The sequence below is a fragment of the Tursiops truncatus genome, chromosome 14, assembly GCF_011762595.2.
Source record: "Tursiops truncatus isolate mTurTru1 chromosome 14, mTurTru1.mat.Y, whole genome shotgun sequence".
Lineage (NCBI taxonomy): Eukaryota > Metazoa > Chordata > Mammalia > Artiodactyla > Delphinidae > Tursiops > Tursiops truncatus.
The window spans coordinates 67762703-67786558 of NC_047047.1; the positions used below are offsets into that span (position 1 = coordinate 67762703).

General features: G+C 51.3%; 2 protein-coding genes across 6 annotated transcripts; one reads left to right on the forward strand and one right to left on the reverse strand.

The window, feature by feature from the left end:
* Positions 1-430: 430 nt before the first annotated feature.
* Positions 431-14256, reverse strand: DNAJC5G (DnaJ heat shock protein family (Hsp40) member C5 gamma). Its single transcript, XM_033838859.2, has 6 exons — positions 14074-14256; positions 13124-13230; positions 3163-3278; positions 2645-2858; positions 2260-2407; positions 431-1520 (listed from the first exon to the last, which is right to left on the reverse strand). The coding sequence occupies exons 1-6, from the start codon at positions 14078-14080 to the stop codon at positions 1453-1455; spliced, it is 660 nt and encodes a 219-aa protein (XP_033694750.1). The 5' UTR covers positions 14081-14256; the 3' UTR covers positions 431-1452.
* Positions 12582-22619, forward strand: SLC30A3 (solute carrier family 30 member 3). 5 transcript variants are annotated; one of them, XM_073791511.1, is made up of 10 exons: positions 12582-12758; positions 13001-13145; positions 13428-13554; positions 18216-18397; positions 18975-19121; positions 19219-19372; positions 19959-20157; positions 20401-20506; positions 20747-20881; positions 21789-22619. In XM_073791511.1, exons 4-10 carry the CDS (start codon positions 18268-18270, stop codon positions 21935-21937), a joined length of 1020 nt encoding a protein of 339 aa, XP_073647612.1. In that variant the 5' UTR covers positions 12582-12758; positions 13001-13145; positions 13428-13554; positions 18216-18267; the 3' UTR covers positions 21938-22619. The 5 variants fall into 5 exon arrangements, with proteins under 5 accessions (XP_073647612.1, XP_033694749.1, XP_073647611.1 ...); XM_033838858.2 differs by lacking the exon at positions 13001-13145; XM_073791510.1 differs by lacking the exons at positions 12582-12758; positions 13001-13145; positions 13428-13554 and adding an exon at positions 14468-14779 and having other exon boundaries at positions 21372-21928.
* The last annotated feature ends 1237 nt before the right edge of the window (positions 22620-23856 follow it).

Consider the following 23856-nt stretch of genomic DNA (forward strand, 5'->3'; position numbering starts at 1 on the left):
ACCCTGTGATTCAGAACAAGGGCACCAGAGATGAGAGAGAGGCTCTGGTTCAACACTTCTGGACCCATTTTTGGTTTTGCCCAGACCTTTCTTATATCCGCCTAGGAAAAGAAGCCCAGGAGGCTGGAGCTGGCAGGTGTGCCAGGGCCTGGAACTACCTCATGAGCAAGCCCCTGAGAAAGTGTGGGATTCTGGTCCATGAACACATCACTGGAGCCACTCCAAGGACTTTAAATTTGTTAGGAAATTGTGAGTAGCTGAGCAGGGCAGAAAGGACCTGAATGCCAGGGACCTATTTCGGGCACCAGGGGTATCAGTCTCCAGGGAAATTTTAGAGCACTGACAAAGTCATCATCACAAGGCTCTGGGAAGCCTCTGCCCCAGCTCCACAGCTGTCCTGGACTCCTGCTCTCCAAGGCAGGCTGGTTTCAGATGTGCACACTGGCCCTCTATCTTCTTCTCCTACTTCTTCTCTATCCCAGGCACAATTTGTCTTTTTGGGGCCCAACATATGCACTGGGATTGGACAAAAGCTCTTTTATTCACTGACATCCCTTAGCCCCTCTCCCAGTCAGGCGAGAGAAGTTTGAGGAGTTACTAGACTCTGACCCTGCATAGACGAGAAGTGGTGTGATGAGGACACCAAAGAGACAGTGCGATGAGGCACACATGGGGAAAGGGTCTGTAAAAGTGCAATCTTTACCCTATCACACGTTTCATGCCCCAGTTTTAAGAACAAAACATATAGGGATGAGCTTGCATAAGATGTGGTCAAAAGGACGGAGGCAGGCAGGCACTGAGGTGTGAACTTCAGTCAACCCACAGGCGTCCTGCTCATGGTTGCTATGCTGGCAGCCGCAGTCCAGGGAGAATCCAAAGGTGGGATAACTACCCCTAAGCCTCAAATGCATTGATACTTTTCCTGAGTTGTCTCATGTGGTATGGAATGAGGCTGGCAATGCCAAAGGCATGGGCACCGAAGAAGATGAGACCAGCCCCCAGAAAGGTGTACTCACTTAGGAAAGTGGCTGACACTCAGAGTTCTTGGTACACAGAACTGCAACAAAGAAGGGTTAGCTGCTCTGGCAGCTCCAGGACAGGATCCATCCAGCTTGGCTATCGGGATCCTGATAGAGATATCGCAAGTGGCTGACCCTACCAGCTGACATTGGCTCAAATCCCAAGAAAAGCACAGGAAAAAGAACGCTCAGGAAAAGACTGTCATCACTGCCTAAGACCTCACAAGGGTAGGGATACGAGGGCTGCTCTCTAACAGACTAAAATTGGGACTGCAGCTAAAAAGAAGAATAGCTGGGTGACCCTGTATGGCCAGGGTCAGTTATACCATCAAGTACAAAGATGGCATCCTCACTGGGATGGATGCCATCGATGCTTCTGAAGATGGGAGTCTTACAAGTAGAGGGGAAAATCAGGGTCAATGTCAGGACAGGGCTACTTGCTCTTCTCTTCACCGAGTCCAGCGGACTGGGCAGCAGAAGGCACCCTCACTGGGTCAGCACCTAAGGGCAGAAGAAGATGGCATCTTATTAACCAGAAGGAATGATCACCCAGAATTTAAAGCCAAACCCCTATAGGTAAGGATACAAATACCTGTAGTCCATACTATAAAGATATAAACTTTCCACTAATGACTCATCTGAAGTTAGTGTCTAACCTTTTCTTTCTTACCCTTTAATTATTGCTGCATTTCAGTTTTCATACCTCACTCTTCTTCATCTTTTAATAATTATCACCACTAGAATTATCTTCCCCTCTTCTAAAATGTTCTCTGTGTCCTGTGATGGAATTTGAAAAACACGTATTTAGTAACAAGTTTTTAGTCCACTGGTGAAAAAATGGTTACCTTGCAGTTACGCATTCACATCACTAGGTGGCACTGGTGTGAATAAGGGGGATAATCTCAGGCACTTTACCTTTCTCTTGAGTAAATGCAAAGAACTGCGTCCTCTAACTTGTCTTCGACTACTGCCTTTTCTAGGCACAGTCCCCCACCCCATTCTTTTCCTTAACTTCCACCCCATTCGTTAAGCTTAACAGTCATAGGAGGCCAACATCACATTCAAACTGTCAGTGTGTGGCATAAACAAACTCAGAAACCAAGTGTATCCCCTTCTCTTTCTTCACTTTGCCCCAATACTGACTTGAGACTCCCATAGTTGGGAGTTCACAGTTTCACCCCCAACCATTTCCTGCACCCCTATTCCAGCTCTCATCCCAGTCCCTGCCTGTGGTTCTCACCTGGCCTTGGAGGCTGATTCTGGACATTCGGCTCATATTTTTTCTTAGCTGCTTCCTCGGGTGGTGGCTTAAGTGTTCCCCAGCAAAAGCAGCAGCAGCAGCAGCAGCAACAGCAACAGGTAAGTAGAGCACACAGGAGGACAAGCATCTAAAAGGTGGGAAAGAATGGCTTCAATCCGGCACAAGCGTCTAAAAGGTGGGAAAGAATGGCTTCAATCCGGCAGTTCTTGTGTATTTCCATTCAAGTTCCCCTCCCTCAATCCTTCCAGCACCTGCTATATGAGACAACAGAAGCACGTGTCCTAGGAGAGGGGGATTAGCTGTCCTAATAGAGGAGGGTTGCCCCTGCTTCCTTATTCTTAAGAGACTAGGAAGAATTGTGTACCTTGAACCAACAGCTATTCAGCGTAAAATAGTATGTGACGCCTTCTTCGCCAAAGTGGTCATATATATATATTCCCAATGAGCCATGCCGGTCGTAAATTTGCCGCTTCTTAGGGTCACTCAGTACGGAGTGGGCTGTGTTGATCTCCTTGAATATTTCTGCTGCTTGAGGGTCCCCTGGATTCTTGTCTGGATGATACTTCAAGGCCAGTCTCCTACCCAAGCAATACCCAAAGGAGGGTGGGGAGAGGATGGGAATGGCTGGGGAGGGAGGGTTAGGGTGAATGACAGGGATAGGTCTCTAGATGGTGAAAAAACAATGCATGAGATGTGATACAAAGGATGGAGGCACGCAGCCCAAGTCTACATTCCTTCTCGTGTCACACTGAAGAGGATGATGGCCCCACCTGGTCCCAAAGTGAAGGCTTGGGGATTTAAAAATGGGTCAGAAAGCAAGGTAGAGGGAAAAGGGTTCAAGGGGAAGAATTGCAGGATTCAATAAGGGGCTGATGTCTGAACCTGTAGGCCTTTTTGACGTCTTCAGGTGAAGCACCCTTCTTAAGTTCCAGCACTGCATAGAGGGTTGATCCAGTTTTGGACAACGGGCGGGCTGCTTTGTCCACGTGAGCCATGATCTGGGTCAGAGGAGAAGCAGCATTTGTGAGAACTTCCACAGGTGAGGCCACAGAGAAGCGAACTTCCAGTGACAGGAAGCTCATCGCCTTCAGGGGCGAGGCAGGTAAGTGGCTACAATGGGACAAGTATAAGACAACAGTGACTGGCATCTGTGACTAGCAGGAGAGTGCAGGTGACAAGACCTTCGAATTTTAAAGAGGAAACATCTTCTCCTCACATTTCCCAGTGTCCTTCAGATGCACAGACCTCCAGACACCCCACATTCTACAGAGGTAAAGCCAAAGGAGGTCTAAACCCTGCATAAAGATCGATTTTGTCCAGAGCTACTGGTACCTTAAGTAAACAGCCCCGAGCCTGTCCAAGCTCATTACTGGGTTTGAAAGACCAGCAGGGCCCCAGCCCCTGAACAGCTTGGGTGCGGAATCATGGCGATCCCCAATTCCCAAGGGAGAAGCAAGTCAGACGAAACCCTGCGCTGCCTAAGAGAAGTCAGGCGTCCAAAAGCCAGGCCGGGAGGCAGTGCTTGCACCTAGGCCAGACGCTTTCTTCCTCCTAACCTCCCCGCTCAAACCCTCCCACCTCTGTCCCTCAGGGAGAACAGAGGGGTGAATCAAGGGATAAAGGAGGAGCTGTGGGGCAGACCAGAGAGGTAGCAGCGAGCAGGACCCCAGAGGGCCGGGGGAGCGCTTGGGAGGCTGCGGCTTGGGAGAACCAAGGCAACAAGCTCAGAGGGAACGCTCTGGTTCCCCAGGTCCCCTCTGGCTCTGTGTGGACCCCCCACCCCCACCCAGCCTGGCGTCTACCTCGGAGTCGCTCTCTTCAGCCGGGGAGGCCTCACGCAACCTCCATCAAGGTGTGAAACTTCACACGGCAGCGGGCCAGTGGCCGACTGCGCCTGCGCGCTGCGTCAACACTAGGGGTCCCTTTTTGGCGCTGCAGGTAGGTCTGGGAGGGACTTATTTCTCTCGCGGGGAGCCTGAGCGTAGGGATCGGCCTGGCACCAGCGGCCAAGGGCTGCGGAGTGTGGGTTCCAACCGCACCCGCGGATGCAGCCTGCAGGGCCGTCCCTTCTCGGGTGGGAGGGGACTCATTCGATCAGGGACGTGGCTCACCAACTCACCTAAGGAAAGATAACGGCGCTTGCAGACCGTGGCTGTACGAGAGGTATGTTTGCTACAAACCTTTCTCAAGAGGTATATTACCTTCTCAGCCTTCTTTTACGGAATTTAGGGGTCTCCACTTGGTCCTTTTTTTCCTTTCTGCCGGGAAACTCCTACACATGCTTTAAGACCTACACCGAATGTAAGTATTCCTAGGAAACTTTCCTTCATTCCCTCAATTGTTCTCACCTTCCTCTGTAAAAGCAGTTATCCTATCATATTGTAATTAAGATGGCATGTTCCTTTAAATTGATGTCTTGAATATTTCCAAAAGTCATTACTGTTCTTCAGAAACTTTCTTTAAATACTATTACATCACGAGGATGTACCGTAATATAATTATATAATCCAGATTGGATAATTGTTTATAATCATTTGATAGTATGATGACCTTATTATGAAAATTCTTATCTTTAAATCTACAAATAAATCTTTTTTTTTCTTTAGAGTAGATTCCTGGAAGTGGAATTATTGGGTCAAAGCGAATTTTTTTTAGGCTTTTGATCCATATTGCTAACTTTCTTTCCAGAAAGTTACCAAAAGTACCAATTTACCTCCCTAATTTACATGCTACTTGCAGGGCATAAGAGCACCTATTTCTACTTAATTCCTGTGATCTCCTACAGGTTTGCATCCCTTATAATTTACCACTTCATGATGTTGGTTTTCGTAACAAAGGAGCACTCAATGGCTCCTATAACATGGAATTGAAAGAACTTTATTGTTTCAGTCCTATCTCTCTGTTACCTGTCTTGTGACTTATTATCTCTTCCTTTTATTACTGTTACCTGTGTACATTTACCTTCCCTTCTAGGTTTTAAGTTGTAAATACTGCACCCCAAAGATGTGAGCCATCTGAGCAAACTAAAGAGTCCATGTGCAACAGGCACAACGACCACTGAATTAGTTTATTTCTGTAGATCCGTGATCAGTGTAGGGGTGGGGATGAAAATCTTTGGTATCCCTCACTGAGTGCATAGGTTCTGGGTTAGATGAGTTTAGAGGTTAGTCGCCTAAAGTAAAGGAGGTAAAGCTAACAATTTTTTGATGGTTTGTACTATGCCAGATTTCTCTAACTAACCTCCAGCCTTTCGTCACCATCATGGAAGGACAGAACTAGAACAGCCCGAGTCATTTCTTTACCAGCACTGGGAAGAGAACAGAAGGCACTGGAAGTGCAGTGCATTTACAGGGAATGTCTCACCTCAGTCTACAGGCCCAGTGTGGTCCGGCCCCTGCCTCTCACTCCAGCTCTACGGAGTACCACTGTCTTGCGTGCTCTGGTCTCTGCTGCACTGCTTTTCTGTCAGTTCTTTGAAGACACCGTGTTCCCTCCCACTCCTCTGCCTGGAGGGCTCCTCCCCAGGCTACGTGCGTAGCTGACTTCTCATCCTTTGTGGCTCTCAGCTTTGTGCTTCCTCGGAGAGTCCTTCTAAATTGAGTTCCACTTCTCTCTCCCCATTTCGTTAACACCCTCACCCTGATTTGTGAATATATATTTATCTCACGTTGATTTGTTTAAGGTCTGCCTTCACCGGTAGACAGTGAACTCCATGAGGGCAGGGACCTTGTATGTTTGCTCACCATTGTATCCCCAGCACCTAGAACCATGCCTGGCTTATGATAAGTGAATTAATGATTTGCTGAATGAACTATAGCAGAGGGAGCCCTCTGCTGGTCCAGTGGAGGCCCAGAGTTTGGGCCATAGCAAGAATTGCCTGGGACAGAAGCAGATAGCTGGGGAATTGGACAGGACTGCAAAGCCCACTTTTCCTCATATGATCTGAGACAAGAAGAGACAGAAGGCACTAGGCGAGATAGTAAGGGCGATTCTGGGCTCCTTGTTTCTTGTTTGTCTTAGTTTTCCTCCAGTTCCTAACACAGTATCTGGAATATTGTAGGTACTCAATAAATGTTGGTTAAGTTGAATGAACAAGCATGCTTTTGTGTACCTTTTCTGACGCACTTTTACCTCATTGTCTCCTTTGATCCTCACAACAGCCCTGGGAGGTGGTATGAGCCCATCCCTGCTTTACAGAAATGAGCCCAAGAAAGACGGCAAATTAGGCTCTGAGAAGAGTTAGTAAACAGCTTTCACATCTTGCCAGAGGCTCCAGAATGTTATTACTTCTTATCACTGCCCTCTGACATTCTAATTAATTCTAATCATAGTGGCTCTTGAAATAGCCATTATCTTTAAGCCTTCTGCGCCTCCGCTCTGAATGAGATGACACTGCAGCCAGCAGCTGCAGAGATGGGAATAGAGCAAGCAGGTCAGCTGGCATCCTCTGGCCAGGGGCCTCCACTTGGCCTTTACCTAGAAGCAGACCCTTTTTGACTCCATTTTCCATGCACACAACTAGGAAGAACGTACAAGCCAGGAGTCAGAAGCCCTAGATCTTTGTTTTGGCTCTGGCTCTAACAGGCTGTGTGATCTTGGACAAGTCACTTAATCTCTGAGTCTCTTCCCTCTTCTGTAAAATCCTGTGCTGTTTCACAGGGTTGAGGTCAAGACTAAATTAAATTTGGTTGTAAAAAAAAAAATGGAAAAAATTTGAAAAAACCATGCTAAAGAATGATGACAGACTCAAACCTTTTCTGGAATCATTTGCCCTCCCATCATATGTTGAGTCAGTGATCTTAGAAGTTTACTGTGTCACAGAGCCATTTGGTCTTTCCTGGAGAAAACCAAGAAGCATCCCTTATTTATCCACAAACAACTAAAGTTTTAGTCATATAGCTGGAATATACACATACAGACGACAGACATTGGTATATTTATACCCAAAATATCACGCTCTCCAACATATGTAGTGGGAGAGAGAGATCATAATTTGTCACACCCAACCCCCAGGTTCTAGAATCGTACAGATTTTGAGCTGGAAGGGACCTCAGAAACAACTCTCATACAATGCCTTCCTTTTGTAATTGAGAAAAGTGTGGCCTAGAGAAAGGGATTAACCTGCCCAAGGTCAACCTGTGAGGTCCAGACCTGTCTTCTGACTCCAAGTTCAGTGTCTGCTCCTCATACACACCAGCTCCCTTTCCACTTTAAAATCTAAGTGTAGAAACAGACCAAATCTGTAGTTGAGATTCACCTCCTTTCATGGTGATGTCAGGTAATATCCTGCTTTCCCTCCCCCCAGTTGAAGGCATACATACTACATGTGACTAAAAATACCTCTGGCCCCGTTTGTTTGCCTGTCCTCCCCAGGGCAGACGTCTCGTGGTGGGAGGTAGAGGGTTTCCAGTTAGAGAAGCTGCTTTATACTCCTGTCCTCTCTGCCCTGCAACCCCAGACTCTGCAGACCTAAGGGCAGGCTAACAGGGCACACCTGCCTTACCTGTAAAATGGAGATAATAGTCTCTGCCTCTTAGGGTTGTTAAGAGGATTAAATATTTAATCTGAACAGTGCTTGGCATGTGGTAAATGCTATGTCATTGTCATCATCACCATCATCATCATTCTTTCTATCCTGTCTCCTCCCAATTTTGTGAAGAGAGAAATTGCTTTCCTTAGGTCTCTGGGAGGAAGGGGGTAAATCAGGGTCCTCCCTCTAAGAAGATTTGGAAATTGTCATTGGAATCCTTCCATCCCCTTTCTACATTCTTTTCTCAGCCCCTTAGAACCCTATTTTCTCATTCCTCTACCCAGTGCCCTCTGCCCTCCAAAATAGCCACAGTGTTCCCCAAGCAGTCAAAACTCCAACATTACCTCTCTCACTTCCTCTCCTTTAAACATTTCTAATAAAAATGATTACCTCCATAAAATTATCTCATCCCTATGGGTTAGGTGGAAAGCAATCTAATTAAAACCCTATAATTCTGCTTATAGTGAGAACAACTATTAATACTTCACCCTCTTAATTCTTAACCAACACAAAAGGAATAACTGGCAGACTCTCAGGCAGTATGACTGAATGAAGTGAAAACTATGGGGCTCTGCTTTGGGAAGAGACTTTGGGCCTTAAATCTCTCCTCTCCTTTCTGTTCAGCTCCACCAACTTCATGTCTTTTCAATTCTGGGGCTCTGCATTATTCTGTGTCTCCTCCTACATCTCTGATAAGTTTCCTGTCCCTTGCTGGCTCCTCTCCCTTCTTTCATTTCCTCTTTGTGGATATTCTATATGGCTTGGTCTTTAAGCTCCTGCTTCTGCTCTCTCCTCTCTACTTCAGAGATGCAGTCTATGGGCGTGGCTTCAGCGGGCACTACTCTGCTTTAGCTCAGCTTAGTGTCATCCACATGCCAGTCTCCCATTGCCTCAAAACCACACTCTGAAATCTGAGCTTATGACCTTGCCCCCAGACTGGCTGTTCCTCTTGCTTTTTCTATTTACGTTAATGTTATGACTCTTTCCAAGATAATGCTGCTCAAAACCCAAACATCAGCGGGCTGTGGACCATTATTTCCCCCAAATTCAGGCCAAAAAATCTTACGAATTTCTTTTTTCAAAATTGCTCTTTCATCATCCCCTTCTTTTCAGCTCCCACAGCTTTGAAGCGCCTCAGTTAAAGGATTTCCATGTCACACTGACTGTTGTCCTAGCCTTCTAACTGTTCTCCCTACTGCCAGTCTCATCCTGGATACTGGTTACCAGATCAATGTTCCTAGAGCAAAGCAATGTTACCATCGTTACCACTCCTTTGCTCATAGCCTATGGGGTGCAAAACAACCCTTAAAATATGGCAATGAAATCTACAATCTGACACCGTGTTATCCCTCCAAATGCATTGTCTGCTATTGCCCTGAAGTAAACCTTCCATAACCATCAGTCTTTTTTTCCTCCTAAATATTCCTGTTCTTTCTCACCTCTATACCATTGCTCTCACACCAGTTCCCCTCATGAACTGTCCTTTTAATTAATCAGTTCACTTACTCAACAAACATCTATTAATCGTTCCTCTATGCCTAGTACTTTGGATACAGTGATAATCGGCTCTCATAGATTATAGCTTAATGTGGAAGATAGACATTCATTTATACCTTCAACAAATATTTATTAGGTGCTATCCTCTGCCAGATTCTGTTCTAGGTACTGGGGATATAGCAACATACAGAACAGACAAAAACTTCTGCCATCATGTAGCTTAAATTCTGGTGAGAGGAGATAGACAGTAAACAAGATAAGTAAAATATTCAGTATGTTAGGTGGTAATAGTTGCTATGGAGAAGCATAAAGCAGGGATGGAGATGGAAAAAATTTGAGGGAAGACTGCACTTTTTAAAAGGATAAGCAGAGAGGGCCTGTACAAGTGAGATATATATATATATGTATATTTTGTATTATTTATTTATTTATTTTTGGCTGCATCGGGTCTTAGTTGCGCCCATTGCGGTGCGCGGGCTTCTCTCTCTAGTTGTGGTTCACAGGCTTTTTAGTTGTGGTTCACAGGCTTTCTAGTTGTGGCCCGTGTGCTCAGTAGTTGCGGAACACGGGCTTAGTTGCCCCGTGGCATGTGGGATCTTAGTTCCCTGACCAGGGATCAAACCCATGTCCCCTGCATTGGAAGGCAGATTCTTAACCACTGGACCACCAGGGAAGTCCCTGTAAAAGTGATATTTGATTCAAGACCTGAAGCAGATGCTCAGGTGAGTCGTGAAGACATCTGGCAGAGTGTATTATAGGTAAAGAGATGAGTAAATGCAAAGGCCCTGGGGTGGAACACACCGGGTATGTCATAGGACCCACTTGCACAAAGGCCAGAGTGGCTGGGGAGTGAGGTGGGAGTAGCATGAAATGAGATCAGAGAGGGTTAGATTGCATAGGGCTTTGCAGGCCAGTGGAAGGCCTTTGGCTGATACTGAGACAGAGACTGATGAAATCTGGCCTAGTTGCCTAGTCCGGATTGAGGATAGACTATAGGGCAACAAAGGTAGAAAAAGGAAGACAACCTAGGAGGCTACTGAAGTAATCAAGAAGGCAGACGATGGTGGTTTAGACAAGGATGGGAGCAGGATTTGTTGACAGATTGGATGTGGGGTAAAAATAGAGAAGTCAAGGATGACTCTAAGGCTTCCGGTCTGAGCAAGTGGAAAGATGGAGTTCGCATGTTCTGACATGGGAGGACTGCTGGAAGAGAAGGTTTGGGATAAAGGGTGGCGATCAGGAGCTCAGGTTTTGATGAAGCTTGAGATGCCTATTAGACATTAAAGAGGAGAGGTCAAGCTGACATTTGGGTACATGAGTTCAGAGTTCAAGTGAGAGATCTGGGAATCATCATATAAGCTGCCATTTATTTTTTAAGTTTCTTTTTTTAATAGAAACTTTCAAACACATATAGAAACAGAATAGTACAATGATTCTCCATGTACCCATCACCCAGCTTCAATAATCATTGCTTCTTGCTGTTTCTAGGTAGTATTTAAAGCCTTGAGACTGGATGATATCTCCATGGGACTAAGTGTAGGAAGGTAAGAGAAGAGGGTGACCAAGTCCTGGGATATTCCAGTGTTAAAAGGTTGGGAAGATGTGGAGGAACCAGCAAAGGAGACCGAAAATAAGCAGTCAGTGAAATAGGAGGAAAACTAGATTATGGTATCCTGGAAGCCAAGTGAAAAAAGAAATAATCTCCAAATAACAATTTAATTACAGTAGGATAAGTGCTAAGGCAGGAAAAGAAGTGTGCAATGAGAATGCATAACATGCGCTAGGCTGATTTGGGGGGTCAGGAAGGCTTCTCTGAGGATGTGACACGTAAGCTGCAGCCTTCCCTCATCTTCCGTATCTCCAACTAAAATCCTGCTTCCTCCATCCTGCTTCCACTCTGACAATCAGCTCCCCCTTTCTGGGATGGCTTTATCGAGGACTATGTATCAGGCACTATGGTGTGCTGGGGACACAGTGTTGAGAAAGACAACATCTGTCTTCAGAGAGCTTGTACTCTAGTGAAGAGACTGACAAGTAAACAATTTTGTTAAAACGTGGTGAGTGCTAACATCACCGAGGCACAGTGGGCCTTGAGATCACCAGGGAAGGGCACATAACCCACCCAGGGGTGGGAGGGGTCAGGAAAGGCTTTCTAGGGGTAACACCTCTGTGCATACCCTTCAGCTTAGCTTGGCCCTTTCAAGTGTTAACCCTTGCCCACAGCCTTGGATTCCAAATCTTGCCTGAGATCCCTGGCCCAGCCTAAATCCTGACCTCAGCACTGGGCTTTGCTCTCCTTCTCTCTCAATATGAACTGTTCCAGCCTGGGTCTCCCTGAAGCCTCCTTCTAAGCTGCTCTGTTGCCTTCTGCTCTGGAAGCTGGCACTGACCTGTCCTCTCGGGAACATCAGGCCTTCCTGCCTCCACAACTAAGAGTAGACTAAGGACTCACCTTAGGGAAAATTGGTATCTGAGGAAGGCGTAAGAGCATGTGGGTAAATCAGTAACCAAAGTCTGCAGAATAGAAATCTCTTGCAATCAAGTTAAAGCCAGGATGGGAGAGAACACGTCTATCTTGTTCACCAGGAATCCGCAGCTAGGATAGCAGGGCACATGGCAGGAATAAGTGTTCAGTAAATGTTGAATGAAGACTAGAGTTCCATACAGGGCACCAGCCCTCAGCTGTCCTTCTAACTCCTGCACAGTTTTCCTAGTTCCTGTCCAGATGCAGAATGCCTTCCTCAGACCTGGAATTCAAGAGGACCCTTTGCAAAGATTTTCATAGGGCCTTGATGGTTCTTTGAGAAACAGGTGCAAGCTGTCTGTTTCACTGCCAGGCTTTTCATGCATAAATTTCCAAGCAAAAGAAACTGTTGGTATTCTCCCTGCCGTTGCACTGGACTTCTGGAGGCAGCGAGTTCCAAGGCCAGGGAGGGGAGGCGAAGGGCAGCCCTGTTATCTGTCTGCTCCGACGCCCCTTTCCAGTCCTGCCTTCTCGCTCCCCGCCGGGTGGCAGTGGCGGGGCGGGCATGTGCCGGCGTCTGCGTCCCCTCCCGGGCACCCGGGGCTGCTGTCCCTGCGCCACGGGCTGCCCAGGAAAGGAAATCCCGGAGGAAGCCATTGTTATTACCACGTCCCCCTGCTGTCGTCATTGGCCGAGGCGTTCCTAGAAGCCCGCCCCCCACACCCCGTCCCGCATAGGGTCCCGCGGTTTCTGCCCATTTTCGAGCTCGCCCGCCCCGCTCCACTTTGGGCGAGGCTACCGCATCTGAGCCCTGGAGTGAGCAGTGGCCCTCACGTCCCAGCTCCAAGGCTCTCAGAATTGGCAATGCCCCAGGCCCAGTGCGGACGGAGCTTCGAAAACCGACGGCGCCAGGCGGGACGTGCCCGGGGCCCTGACATAGGCGAGCGGGACATGAATTCCACCCCAGCTCTGACGCGGACCAACAAGGTGACCTTGCTGGTGGCTTCCCCTCTCGCCTTGCTATAACCCACGGAGGGAGCTGAGGCCCCATGCCTCTAGGGGAGGTTGGGGGACGAAAGCCACCCCCACCCTCGCTCCCTTGCTCCGCGTGGACTATGGGCTGGGCCTTGCGGGAAGAGTGTGGAGAGCAGGCTGGCGCGGGCCCCGTGCAGGGCGTGGGTGGAGGCGGCGCCGAGGGCGCGCGCAGACCCTTTCGTTCTTCCGTGCAGCAGCGCTCCCGGCGCAGTACGATCGCTTAGCACACGCCGCCCGCAAACCTTGGCACAAGCCGCACTCTCCCCGCCGGAACAGCCAGCCCGCCGCCCAGCTTGCCTAATCCGTTCAAGCCTCACCTCCTCCGCGAAGCTCTCCCAGGTTAACCCCATCACTTCCAACCACTCTAGCTGGCACGTCCTCCAGTTTTTTTTTGTTTTTAGAAGTACGCACGGAGTCTCATTGTCTGAAAAAAAGAATGTTGGGCTTAGATGACTGTCACCAGAACCCTAAATTCATTCTGACGGGTATTCTGAAGCCCAGGGTATTCTGAAGGGTGCGTTTGATGGGTTTCTTGCCTGGGCTAGCTAACGACTCTCACCCTCCACCTTCCCCATCCATGCTTACTCTTTCCCCTCCTCCTACGGATCCTTCTCTTCACAGAGTGTCACAGCTTGGAGTGCACAATCCAGTCACCACCGCTTTTCATTGTACACTGGTGGCAGATGTGAGGGGCACAGAACATTGAGCATTTGAAGCTTCGACTCCAGGCTCAGCCACAGACTTTGCTGTAAGTCACTCCTTCCCCTGGGCTTTAGTTAAAATGAGGCAAGATGAAGTAATGCCCGGGAAGGTGCTACAGGTTTGGAGGTAAGGACAAGCTGACCGCAGCCTCCCTCCATGAACCTGGGGCTTGTGACCCCAGAGAAGTGGAGCGCTCTTCCTTTCGGCTGCCCCAGCCTCTAAGTGACAAAACTGCGGCTGTGTGCTCTCTCCAGTCGCCTTGTGGCGTCCTGAACCGGGGAGGGAGAGAGGATGGGGTTCCAGTCCCAGTCCTTTATTCACTGGTCGCATGACCCCGGACACTTCTTCCTCTGGGACTGTTACTCGTCCGAAAAATAGGGATAATAATGGATTGAAGGAGAGCTGGAAGCTTTTTGTCCGCCCCATGTCTCTATAAACATAAATAATAATGAGCGGTACAGTGCTTGGCAGCAGACTTGGCTCGCGAATTCCGACCCCACATCCGCCACAGAGGGGTTTCTGGCCAGAGTCCCTGGAGTTCTCCCGGATTTGTCACACTGCTTACCCCACATTCTCTTTCTGGTTCTCTCCTCCACACCTGTTTCTGCCTTCGTGTGGGGAGGCTGGGGCCACGAGGTGACGGGTGGTGAGGAGAGGGGGTGGGATGCCCTGGCGCGGACCTGCACGAGGCGGTGTCCCTTGGTTGAAGATTGGTTGGAAGGTCCCTAGGCTTGAGGAGCTCGGCTGGAAACTGGTAGGCAGGGCTTAGGTAGGGGCGGGGCTGGTCTGCCTAGGGGTGGGCTATGGAGATTAGGCGTTCCCTAGAACCCGGCGGGGGCGCAGAGAGCTCCCACCGCCCCACCTGGCTCCGGCACCGGGAAATAGGGCTATGCCTACGGGGACGGGGCTCCGGGTGCGGGGCTTCGGCGTGGGGGGAGAGGCTGGGGAGCCTGGAGGCGGGGCTTGGGGAGCTCGCCCCACGCGGGGCGGGGCTCCAGCAGCCGCGGGATCTGCAGTTCGGACTGCCGGCGCCACAGTCGCCGCAGTTCCCTTCACTGTGGTGGCCCCGAGGCCCTGCGGGGAGTCTAGGGGTCGACTGGCCGCTCGGACTTGGCGCGGGGTTGGCCACGCCTCTCCCTACCTCGGTGCGGCCTAGACGGTCGGGGCCGCGGGGAAATGGAGCCCTCTCCCGCCACGGGGGGCTCTGAGACCACTCGCCTGGTGAGCCCCCGAGACCGCGGCGGCGCTGGTGGCGGCCTGCGTTTGAAGAGGTAGGATTGACCTGGGTCGGCCCTCGGCTGGGGGGGGGCGCCACCCTTCCGCCTTCCGTCCACTTCGTTGTCTCTCTCGGCCAGCCGGCCCAGCGCACCGCGACCCCCTCGGCTTTGTGGCGCTGCGTTCTGTCCCCTCCGGCCCGCCCAGCCAGCCCCGACCCCCGCCGCTCAACAGCCCGACATGCCTCCTCCTGGCTACCTTCTTTCTCCCGGTCCCGGGAAACTGCTCCTCGGCCCGCCCCCCAAGCTTCCCGACCCCTCCGCCGCCCCCGCCGCGTCAGACTTCCCCGCGAGCGACTGCCCCTCCGTCTGGCCGGAGTCCGCGCCAGGTGCCCCGATGTACGCATTGCTCCGGGGTCGTAGGAGCCCCTCGCCGCCCAGGCCCCCGGCCCTACCCTCCGCGCTCCCGGGCTCGGGGCGTCCCCTCCAGAGTGGCCAGCTGTGGGCACCCGGGCCGACGATGGGCCCGGGCTCCGCAGCGGGTCTTCCGGACTCCTGTGGGGCGGGCGGCCGCTGGGAAGCGAGGGGGCGGTAAGGAAGGAGCAGGTGCGGTCTGGGCGGCGGGGGTATTCCCGGCTACGCACAGACGGGGCCGGGGGCGGCGAGGTGTGAAATGAGGCTCTCGGAGCGGTCGGGACAGCGGGCCGGGGGCGGCCGGAGAACCGCCTCCGCGTCCCGCCGGCCTCCCGCGCCCGGCGCCCGCCGACTGCCTTGTCCCTCCGAGCGGCCGCGCCAGGCCCTCCCTGGCCACCTCCGCTGGCCATTTTGTCTGTTTGCCCACCGTTCGTTTATCTCGGGAATTTGACAGGGTCTCCGGCTTTTTCTCTTCCCTCATCTCTCCCTATGTTTCCTTTTCCCTCCCAACCCCTCTCCCTTTGTCTCGGGTGTGGTGCCTCTGTGGGTTTCTCGCTCTTTCCCTGGATGGGGGCTGTAAACCTGGGTGGATGGGGGAGTGGATGAGCAGAAGGGAGGGAAGACTTCCGTCGGAATCTCTCCCGCGGAGGACTGCAGACGGGGGCAGCTGTGGCCCTGGCATCTCTTAATGTACCTTTCGACTCTGCTTCAGGCCAGTCTCCCTTCTACCCTACTCAGTATTATTTGTTGTTTGTTGGGGGTTTCAGAGGGCCAGGGAGAGCAAGTTGTCTTTCCTTCTCTGCACACAGCAGGTAGCTCCCCGCACCCCTACACACCAAAAATGAGGCTTCTTTAGTGCCCAGTTAATGCAAAACAAAAGGGATCAGCCTGTTGATGGGTGACTACCTTGATGCCTGGCCGCGCTGTGTCTTACAGGGCCAGGAAAGGCATCTTGCCCACTTCCTCAAAGCCACTTACCCTCTGTTTACTCTTCAGACCCGCCTCTCTGACTCCCAGCTTGTTTTCATTCTCATATGACCATTAGTCACCAAATCCTGCAGTATTTTCTGGAAGAGGCTCTTCCCTACCTGCCTGCCTGTCTCTAAGATTCTGCGCAGGGAGCCTCTGGCCTTGTCTGTACTGGACCCCTCCATCTCCTCTCTTCTCTTCCTCCCAGACTAGTCCATCGTCAAGGTCATCCATCTCACAGATCAGGAAAGATTAAATCAATCAGTGTATCTCCCTTTATGTTACTTTGAGCCCATCACTTTCCTCCTCAGCCCTTCCCCTGGTTCCTCACACTTAAGCTCCAAGCTGCATATCTTGTCATTGTCATTCCATGTGTCTGGAGCTCCTTTCTCTACCTAGGTTTTCTCTTAAACATCTCCTCCTCTGTGAAGGTCTCCTCATCCCCTTTAGAGTTGGTCAGTCCTTCCCCTGTGCTCCAAAGTCCTTTGTTCATAACCCTCCTGGCCCCAGCTTCTCCTTGCATGGTCAGTCATTTGCGACACTTCTGTCTCTCCCACTAGATTGAGCTTCAGTACGTGTACGCTGCTTGGTAGTCTCATTGAGGAATAAGGATGGATCTCAAAGCCACCCTCATCTCCCATCTCCTCTGGAAACACACCTGGAATCATACACACCCAGATTCTAAGTCTTGGAAGGGGATTCCAAGAAGTTAATCTACCTGCCAGCACTTGAATTTTCCCTAGAAGCACCAAATGTGCCCCCATCTCCCTCACAGCTGAATTCGCCCATTGGGCAGAGCTGTCCTCAGCCAGAAGGCCCCAGGCGCCCTTCCCCACTTTACTGCTGTGATCACATTTCTATCTGGAGCCTTCATTTTCTCTCAAGGGTATTCTTATGACACCTCCACGAGTATTTCTAGAACTGTACTTTTCTATTTAGGTCCTTTATGCTGTGGAAGGTTCTCTTCTCCCTGGGGTTCAGGTTGGGTAGTAATGGGGGTGAGAATTAAGCCAGAAGGGACTGAAAACACTGTTAGCCTGAGCTCAGCCTGTGGCATCCCCAGGTGAGGCCTCCAGCCCCATTCATTTGTCCAGGGAGGCTTACTGCACTGTGCAGTTAAAGTGGCCTCTGCTGGGTGCTTATGGTCACACTGAGGTCCAGCTAACATGTGGCAGACTCCAAACCCAGCACTCCTCCTGCCACCAATCCCAGCCACATCAGTCTGCGCTCTCTCCTCCCCATGACAACCCAGCTCTGGAATCTGGCCATTAGCCAGGAACTTCAGACTTTTTGGGTCCCAGCATTCTGCTCTCCTCTTAAAGGGCCACGTCTAGCTGAATGTCTTGGAGAGGGAAGGTGAAGGACCTGGGAGTGGAGGCACTGGGAGGTAGGTCCAGCAGGGAGGCACTAAGGCCAGGACCATGTGCTGAGCCTCACCCCACACTTTCACACCACTTCCCCTTCCTATTGCCTTCGCCGGGCACGTGCACCTCCTCTTTATCAAAATCCTTCCCATCCTTCCTGGCCCTTCTCAGGGGCCTCCTTCAGTTGTGTCCCTGATTTCCTCATTAGAGTCAGTATGTCCCTCGGAGCCCTGATAGTGCTTTAACTGCTCTAAGGCAATAGCTACCTTTTGCTACATCTCACAGTATTTAGGTACACATTTGTCTTGTTCACCAGAGGCTCCCAGAGGTCAGAAAGGATATCCTATCCCACTTGTATTCTTCGTGGTGCCTATCATAATGAATTGATTTGGTTGAAGTTTAATCTCAGCTCAACCACCAACGAGCTGTGTGGCCTCCATAAGTCCTTTCCCCCTTTGAACCTCATACTTCTAATTCTTTAATAAGTGGTAGACCAGACGTCTCTAAGGTGCTTTCCATGTGAGCTCTGAGGTTCTATGGCTCTGTACGTGAAAGGAAAAGGGAGGCTGGAATCTGAGTTGTCCATTTAGCCCCATCTCTCCTGTGGCCCTCTGTCCACAAGGCCTTGGGAAAGGATAGAGAGGTGGGACATCTGATGAAGCCAGTCTGGGGGATCCAGGACTGGGAGTGAGAAGCAGGTTAGCCCTTGAACCAGGCCCCAGCTTGAACTGGGCTGCCTGCCTCAGTCTCTTCACAGAGCCCTCTGAGCCCCTCCCCGAGGAGCCCAAACCCGTGGAGATGTCCTTCCACCACTGCCACAGGGACCCTCTGCCACAGCCAGGTCTCACCCCTGAGAGGCTGCAGGCACAGAGGCAGCTGTGTGCCGCCTGTGCTGTGTGCTGCGTCTTCATGGCCGGGGAAGTAGTCGGTAAGTCGGAAAGCAGTCCCTCCAACACCATCCTCCGGACGCCTGCCTAAGCCACTTCCCACCCGGAGTCCCAGGAGTGTTCCTGGGTGGAGATGCAGAGAAGGTGGGGATGGCTGGGACGGGGGAGGTGGGTGCCCAGGACTCAGGAAGTGGGAGAGGGCGAGGGACAGCACCAAGGGAATTCAGGGCTGGCTCATCAGTATGAACTGGTCTTGTAAAAGCCCTATTTTCTTCTTATTAAAATACGTTATTGTGGGGAATTCCCTAGTGGTTAGGACTCCGCGCTTTCACTGCTGAGGGCGCAGGTTCAATCCCTGGTCGGGGAACTAAGATCCCACAAGCTGCGCGGCGTGGTCAAAAAAATGTTATTGTAGAAAAACTGTGAAACTGTGAAAACTGTGAAAATGTGAATGAGTGAAAAGAAAAAAAACCCAAAAACCCACGTGTAATCCCATTACCAGAGAAAAACTGCTGTTCACATTTTGGTGTGTGTCCCCCCGTCTCTTTTCCATGCCTCTACACACACCGCATGATATTTTCTAAATGGACCAGACCATATATCGCTTTACCCTTACAGGTGGGTATTTGGCGCACAGCCTGGCCATTATGACTGACGCAGCCCACCTGTTGGCAGATGTGGGCAGCATGATGGGCAGCCTCTTCTCCCTCTGGCTCTCTACCCGTCCAGCCACCCGCACCATGACCTTTGGCTGGCACCGCTCAGGTAAGGCCCCTGCATGGTCTGATGACCCACCCAGTCTTGCCGGAAGGTACCTCTCAGGGTCCTGGGCAGCCCTCTGATAGCTTGTCTTCCCCTGCAGAGACTCTGGGGGCTTTGGCCTCTGTGGTCTCCCTCTGGATGGTCACTGGCATCCTCCTGTACCTGGCCTTCATCCGCCTGCTGCACAGCGACTACCACATCGAGGGGGGTGCCATGCTGCTGACCGCCAGCGTCGCAGTCTGTGCCAATCTGCTGTACGTTCCAGTGTGGAGCAGGCACCTGTGGGATTCAGGGCGAGCGCTCCTCCTCCAGGATGGGAGAGCAGGCTCTCCTCTCCCGGACAGACTCGCAGCACGCACATGCTGTTCTCATCTCTCTGCTCTAGGGATGCCTGAGAAGGGGCTGGGGTAGAGACCTAAAATTCAGAGTCAAAAGACCTTTGTTAAAGGCCTGCTGTGTACTGGCCACCCTGCTGGGGGCTGTCATCAGCACTGTCTCATTTAAAGCTCACAACCACCCCATGAGGTAGGTAGTATCGCTTCTGGTATACAGTTAATCAGATAGACCCCAAGAGGTGACCAGGGGACTTGCCCAGGGCACATAGCTACTTTAGTAGCAGGGCCAGGATCTGAATCCACGCCTCTGGCACCACGTATTCTTGCCCCCAGGCTGCATTACTTGTCTCTCTTGGACCGTATTGTCTCTTTCCTGGGACTGGGAAAATAGGGAGAAAATAGATGGAGAGAGGGCTCCTGGGGAGGTGAGAGGAGGAGGTGTGGAAGTGGGCAGAGGAGCCTGGAAGCAGGTCACCTGGGCTGAGCTGCTCTGCTTCCCCCTCAGAATGGCCTTTGTGCTGCACCAGGCTGGGCCCCACCACAGCCACGGGTCCAGGGGGGCAGAGTATGCACCGCTGGAGGAGGGGCCCGGGGAGCCCCTGCCCCTGGGGAACACCAGCGTCCGGGCGGCCTTTGTGCACGTGCTGGGGGACCTTCTGCAGAGCCTTGGGGTGCTGGCCGCCTCCATCCTCATCTACTTCAAGGTACCATCTGTGCAAGCCTGCCCCAGCCTTCCTCCCCCAATTCCACCCCCCAGCCCCTCCTTCCCTGGACCCCCACCCACCCCACTCCATCTCCCAGCTCCCCAGGACTCCTGGCCCAGGGTTATAGTCCTTTCACCCCAGCAGGGTTCTCAGGGGCTCTCAGGTCCTGTATGTCCAGGAGGCCCCTGGGTCTTCCTCTGAAAGGCCCCTGACTCCCAGGCTTAGAGCTCTCTTTCTCTACAGCCTCAGTACAAGGCAGCTGACCCCATCAGCACCTTTCTCTTCTCCATCTGTGCCCTTGGATCCACCGCTCCCACCCTCCGAGATGTTCTCCGCGTCCTCATGGAAGGTGAGTCAGACGCCACTGCTCCCCACCCCCCGGGGCCCTTTCTGACCTCACCCCAGGACTAGGCGCCTCTGTTTTCTCTGGAGAAAGTGTGGGGAGAAGGCCTATTGGTGGAAGGAGGGTTCAGGGATGGGGTAAACTGTGGGGATCAACAGGGTGAGTGGTACAGGATGGGGGAGGTGGGGTCCTGGCCTCTGGGCGGGAGTGACCCTGGCAATAAGGCATGGTGGGTGTTGCTTGCAGGTACCCCCCGAAGTGTGGGGTTTGAACCTGTGCGGGATACCCTGTTGTCAGTGCCAGGAGTTCGGGCAACCCACGAGCTGCACCTGTGGTCCCTTACACTTACTTACCATGTTGCCTCCGCACACCTGGCGATTGGTGAGTCCACACTGACCCCAGCCAGTTACTTTCCAGAAACATTTCTCCCTTCCCGTACCACCATCCAAACATAGAAAGATGGTCTGAATTAACTGCGCATGTTTCCATCTCTCTGTCTTTTGTATCTCTCTCTCCTTCTCTCTTTCTCTCTCTCTCTCTCTCTCTCTCTCTCTCTCTCTCTCTCTCTCGGGGAGGTTTCACTCTCTCTGAAGTAGTACTGGGAACCAGCAACCCTTTAAAAGGTCACTGGTACCTACAGGTCTCGTGATGGGGCACAGTTAGGTAAATTACGGCTCCTCCACTCAGTGGAGTATCATGTAACTTTTAAAAATTGATGATTATGAAGACTGTAGGGCAACTAGGGAAAATGTTTATGATATAATGCTAAGAGAGAAAGCGGAATATAAAATTTTAGCTACATTATGGTTCAACTATTTAAAATATATATGGTGACTCACAAGCTGACAAAGAATTTTTGAGTTTCTTCCAGATGCAAGAAGCAATCAGAGACATGCAATTTGGATGCCAAAAATATTATACTTTGTAGGATATTTGATGGTAACTCTAGAGGGACAATGAGAACAGAATATTTAACATCTGGAATGTCGTGGAAAAGCGGGTGGTATGGCTGCTGAAATACACAGCTGTATACTGATACTCAAAGAGCAGAAGAGAATAGAAAAATGACGGTCTAGTGTGTTAGCCTAGTCGATTAGGGATGAGTCTGTCTGATCTTTTTGACAGTTTTACACTGTTCATACAATATATAGAGAAAATAAAGCTTCCCATTCAATCTTGGCTTTCATGCCATGCAAACCCCTGGGTCCCCTTCACCCATCCTTATCTGGGCCCCTGGCTGGTTCCCAATTCCCCTGGAAACCTGCTGCCTCTTATCACTCCCCCGCAGACTCCACGGCTGACTCTGAAGCCGTCCTGGCTGAAGCCACATCCCGGCTCCGCTCCCGGTTTGGATTCTCCAGCTCTACCCTGCAGGTCGAGCAGTACCAGCCTGAGATGGCCCAGTGCCTGCGCTGCAGGGAGCCCCCCCAAGCCTGAGCCACGGCCGCACCCTCACCCCACTGCCAGGCCCAGGCTCAGCCCTGGACTCTCAGCAACTGCCTCCCTGCTCACGGAGAAGGGACGGAGCTGGGTCCGTACCCTTCCTCTCTGCCCGCTTCCACCTGCCAACCCCCCAGCCCCAGTGGGCAAGACCAAAGTGTGTGTGGGGAGTGGAGCCAGGGTCAGGCTGAACAGGGAAGTCAGGGCAGTCGGGGTGTGTAGAAGTCCTGTGGTCCCTGCTCCCCGTGCTCGGGGGAGCCCCCAGCCTCCTTTCCGTGCAGTTCATTTGTCTGTGTGGCAGGCTGGCTGGCTGGCTGGCTGGCTGGAGGATCTGCCTGTCTTTGTGCTGTTGGTGTGCCTAAGCCTGGGGGAGGTCAGCAGGGGTCCCCTCCCCATGTGGCTCTCTCTCTGCCTATGCAGGAGCCCCAAAGCCTGCACGTTGTCCGTGTGTTCTAGCCTTATGGTTTTGTGTGTGTGTGTGTGTGTGTGTGTCTTGGTGCTGTGGCCTGTGTGTCTCTGTGCCTGTGTGGCTGTGCTATGGTCTCTATGAGTCTGCACCATCCATGTGTCTGTTTGGGGGTCTGTCTGGCCATCCCTCTGTTGGTGCTGTGCCCTCGGCTCTCCCAGAGAGAGGGAGGACTCCGCCGCAGCTCTGCCAATAAACTTGTATCTAACTGCACCTTTCAGCCCCTGTGCTGACTCCTCAGGAGGGGGACACAGAACCGGTCACCTGGGAACGGATAGAATCCCTCAGCCAGAGTGACCTTGCACAGCCCCCCTACCCCCTTCCCACCCTCTCCACCTCTCCACCCTCAAATATCCATTCTGATGTAGGCTGAAACCCGCCAGTCCCTTTACTGCCTTCCCCTACTTGGCAGTGTGCTCGAGCCTGGGTCCTTGGCTCAGGGAGATGCCCATTCGTTCTGGGATTGGTTATAGGAGAAAGCTGGATGGCAAAGAGCTGAGGGATACTGGAGTCATTCTGAAAGGCTCCCACAGGCCAGGGTGGCCTTGGGCTCGTTGGCGGGAAGCTGCAGCCATTTGGGAGAGAGGGGTTGGACCACGGTGCTGATTTGGCTTTGTTCTCAAGCTGTGTGAGGTGCTGGGGAGCAGCCCTCCGTCCCGACTGCCCCAGCCCTGCCTCACAGCAGCCAACCCCAAGTCCAGGTTTGAGCTGTGGACACCAAGGACCTGTTTTACAATTATCCTCCCTTTGCCTCATATACGTTGAATCATATATTTCGACAGATTTGACCTTACAAATCTCTTTAAGGGATTGTTCATTTTCTCTTAAAAAAACAAGCCCTTTGTGCTTTTGTTTTGGATATAGTGCAGGAGTCCACCGGCCTTCCCATCCTAGGTTGATATAACTCCAGCCTGAAGCAAAGACCCGGAGCATTTTCATTAGCTCATGCATATTTCTGCAAGGCTTCTCCCCCAAAATGGAAATATCTTTATTATTGTGTTGATTTTTTTAAATTATAAAGGCAATATATGTTCGCTTTAAAAACCTATCAAAGGAGGGAATTCCCTGGCAGTCCAGTGGTTAGGACTCTGTGCTTCCACTTCCAGGGGCATGGGTTCGATCCCTGGCTGGGGAACTAAGATCCCACAAGCTGTGCAGTGTGGCCAAAAATAAAAATAAATAAATAAAAACCTATCAAAGGAAAGTGTATAAAGTAGAAAGTGAATGATTCCCCTATACTCTTACTCCCAGAGAGAACTGCTATTCACAGTCTCTCTGCCCATATTTTCTTGTATGTACAAAGAGTTCTTCGTAATAACATAAGAGGATTACATTATAGGTGATAACATGTAACCTGCTTTTATGATTCAGCCATACATCCTGGGTGCGTCTTTCCACGTTAATACACGTAGATTTCATTACTTGTTTTACGGTGTGGTCTTTGGACCGG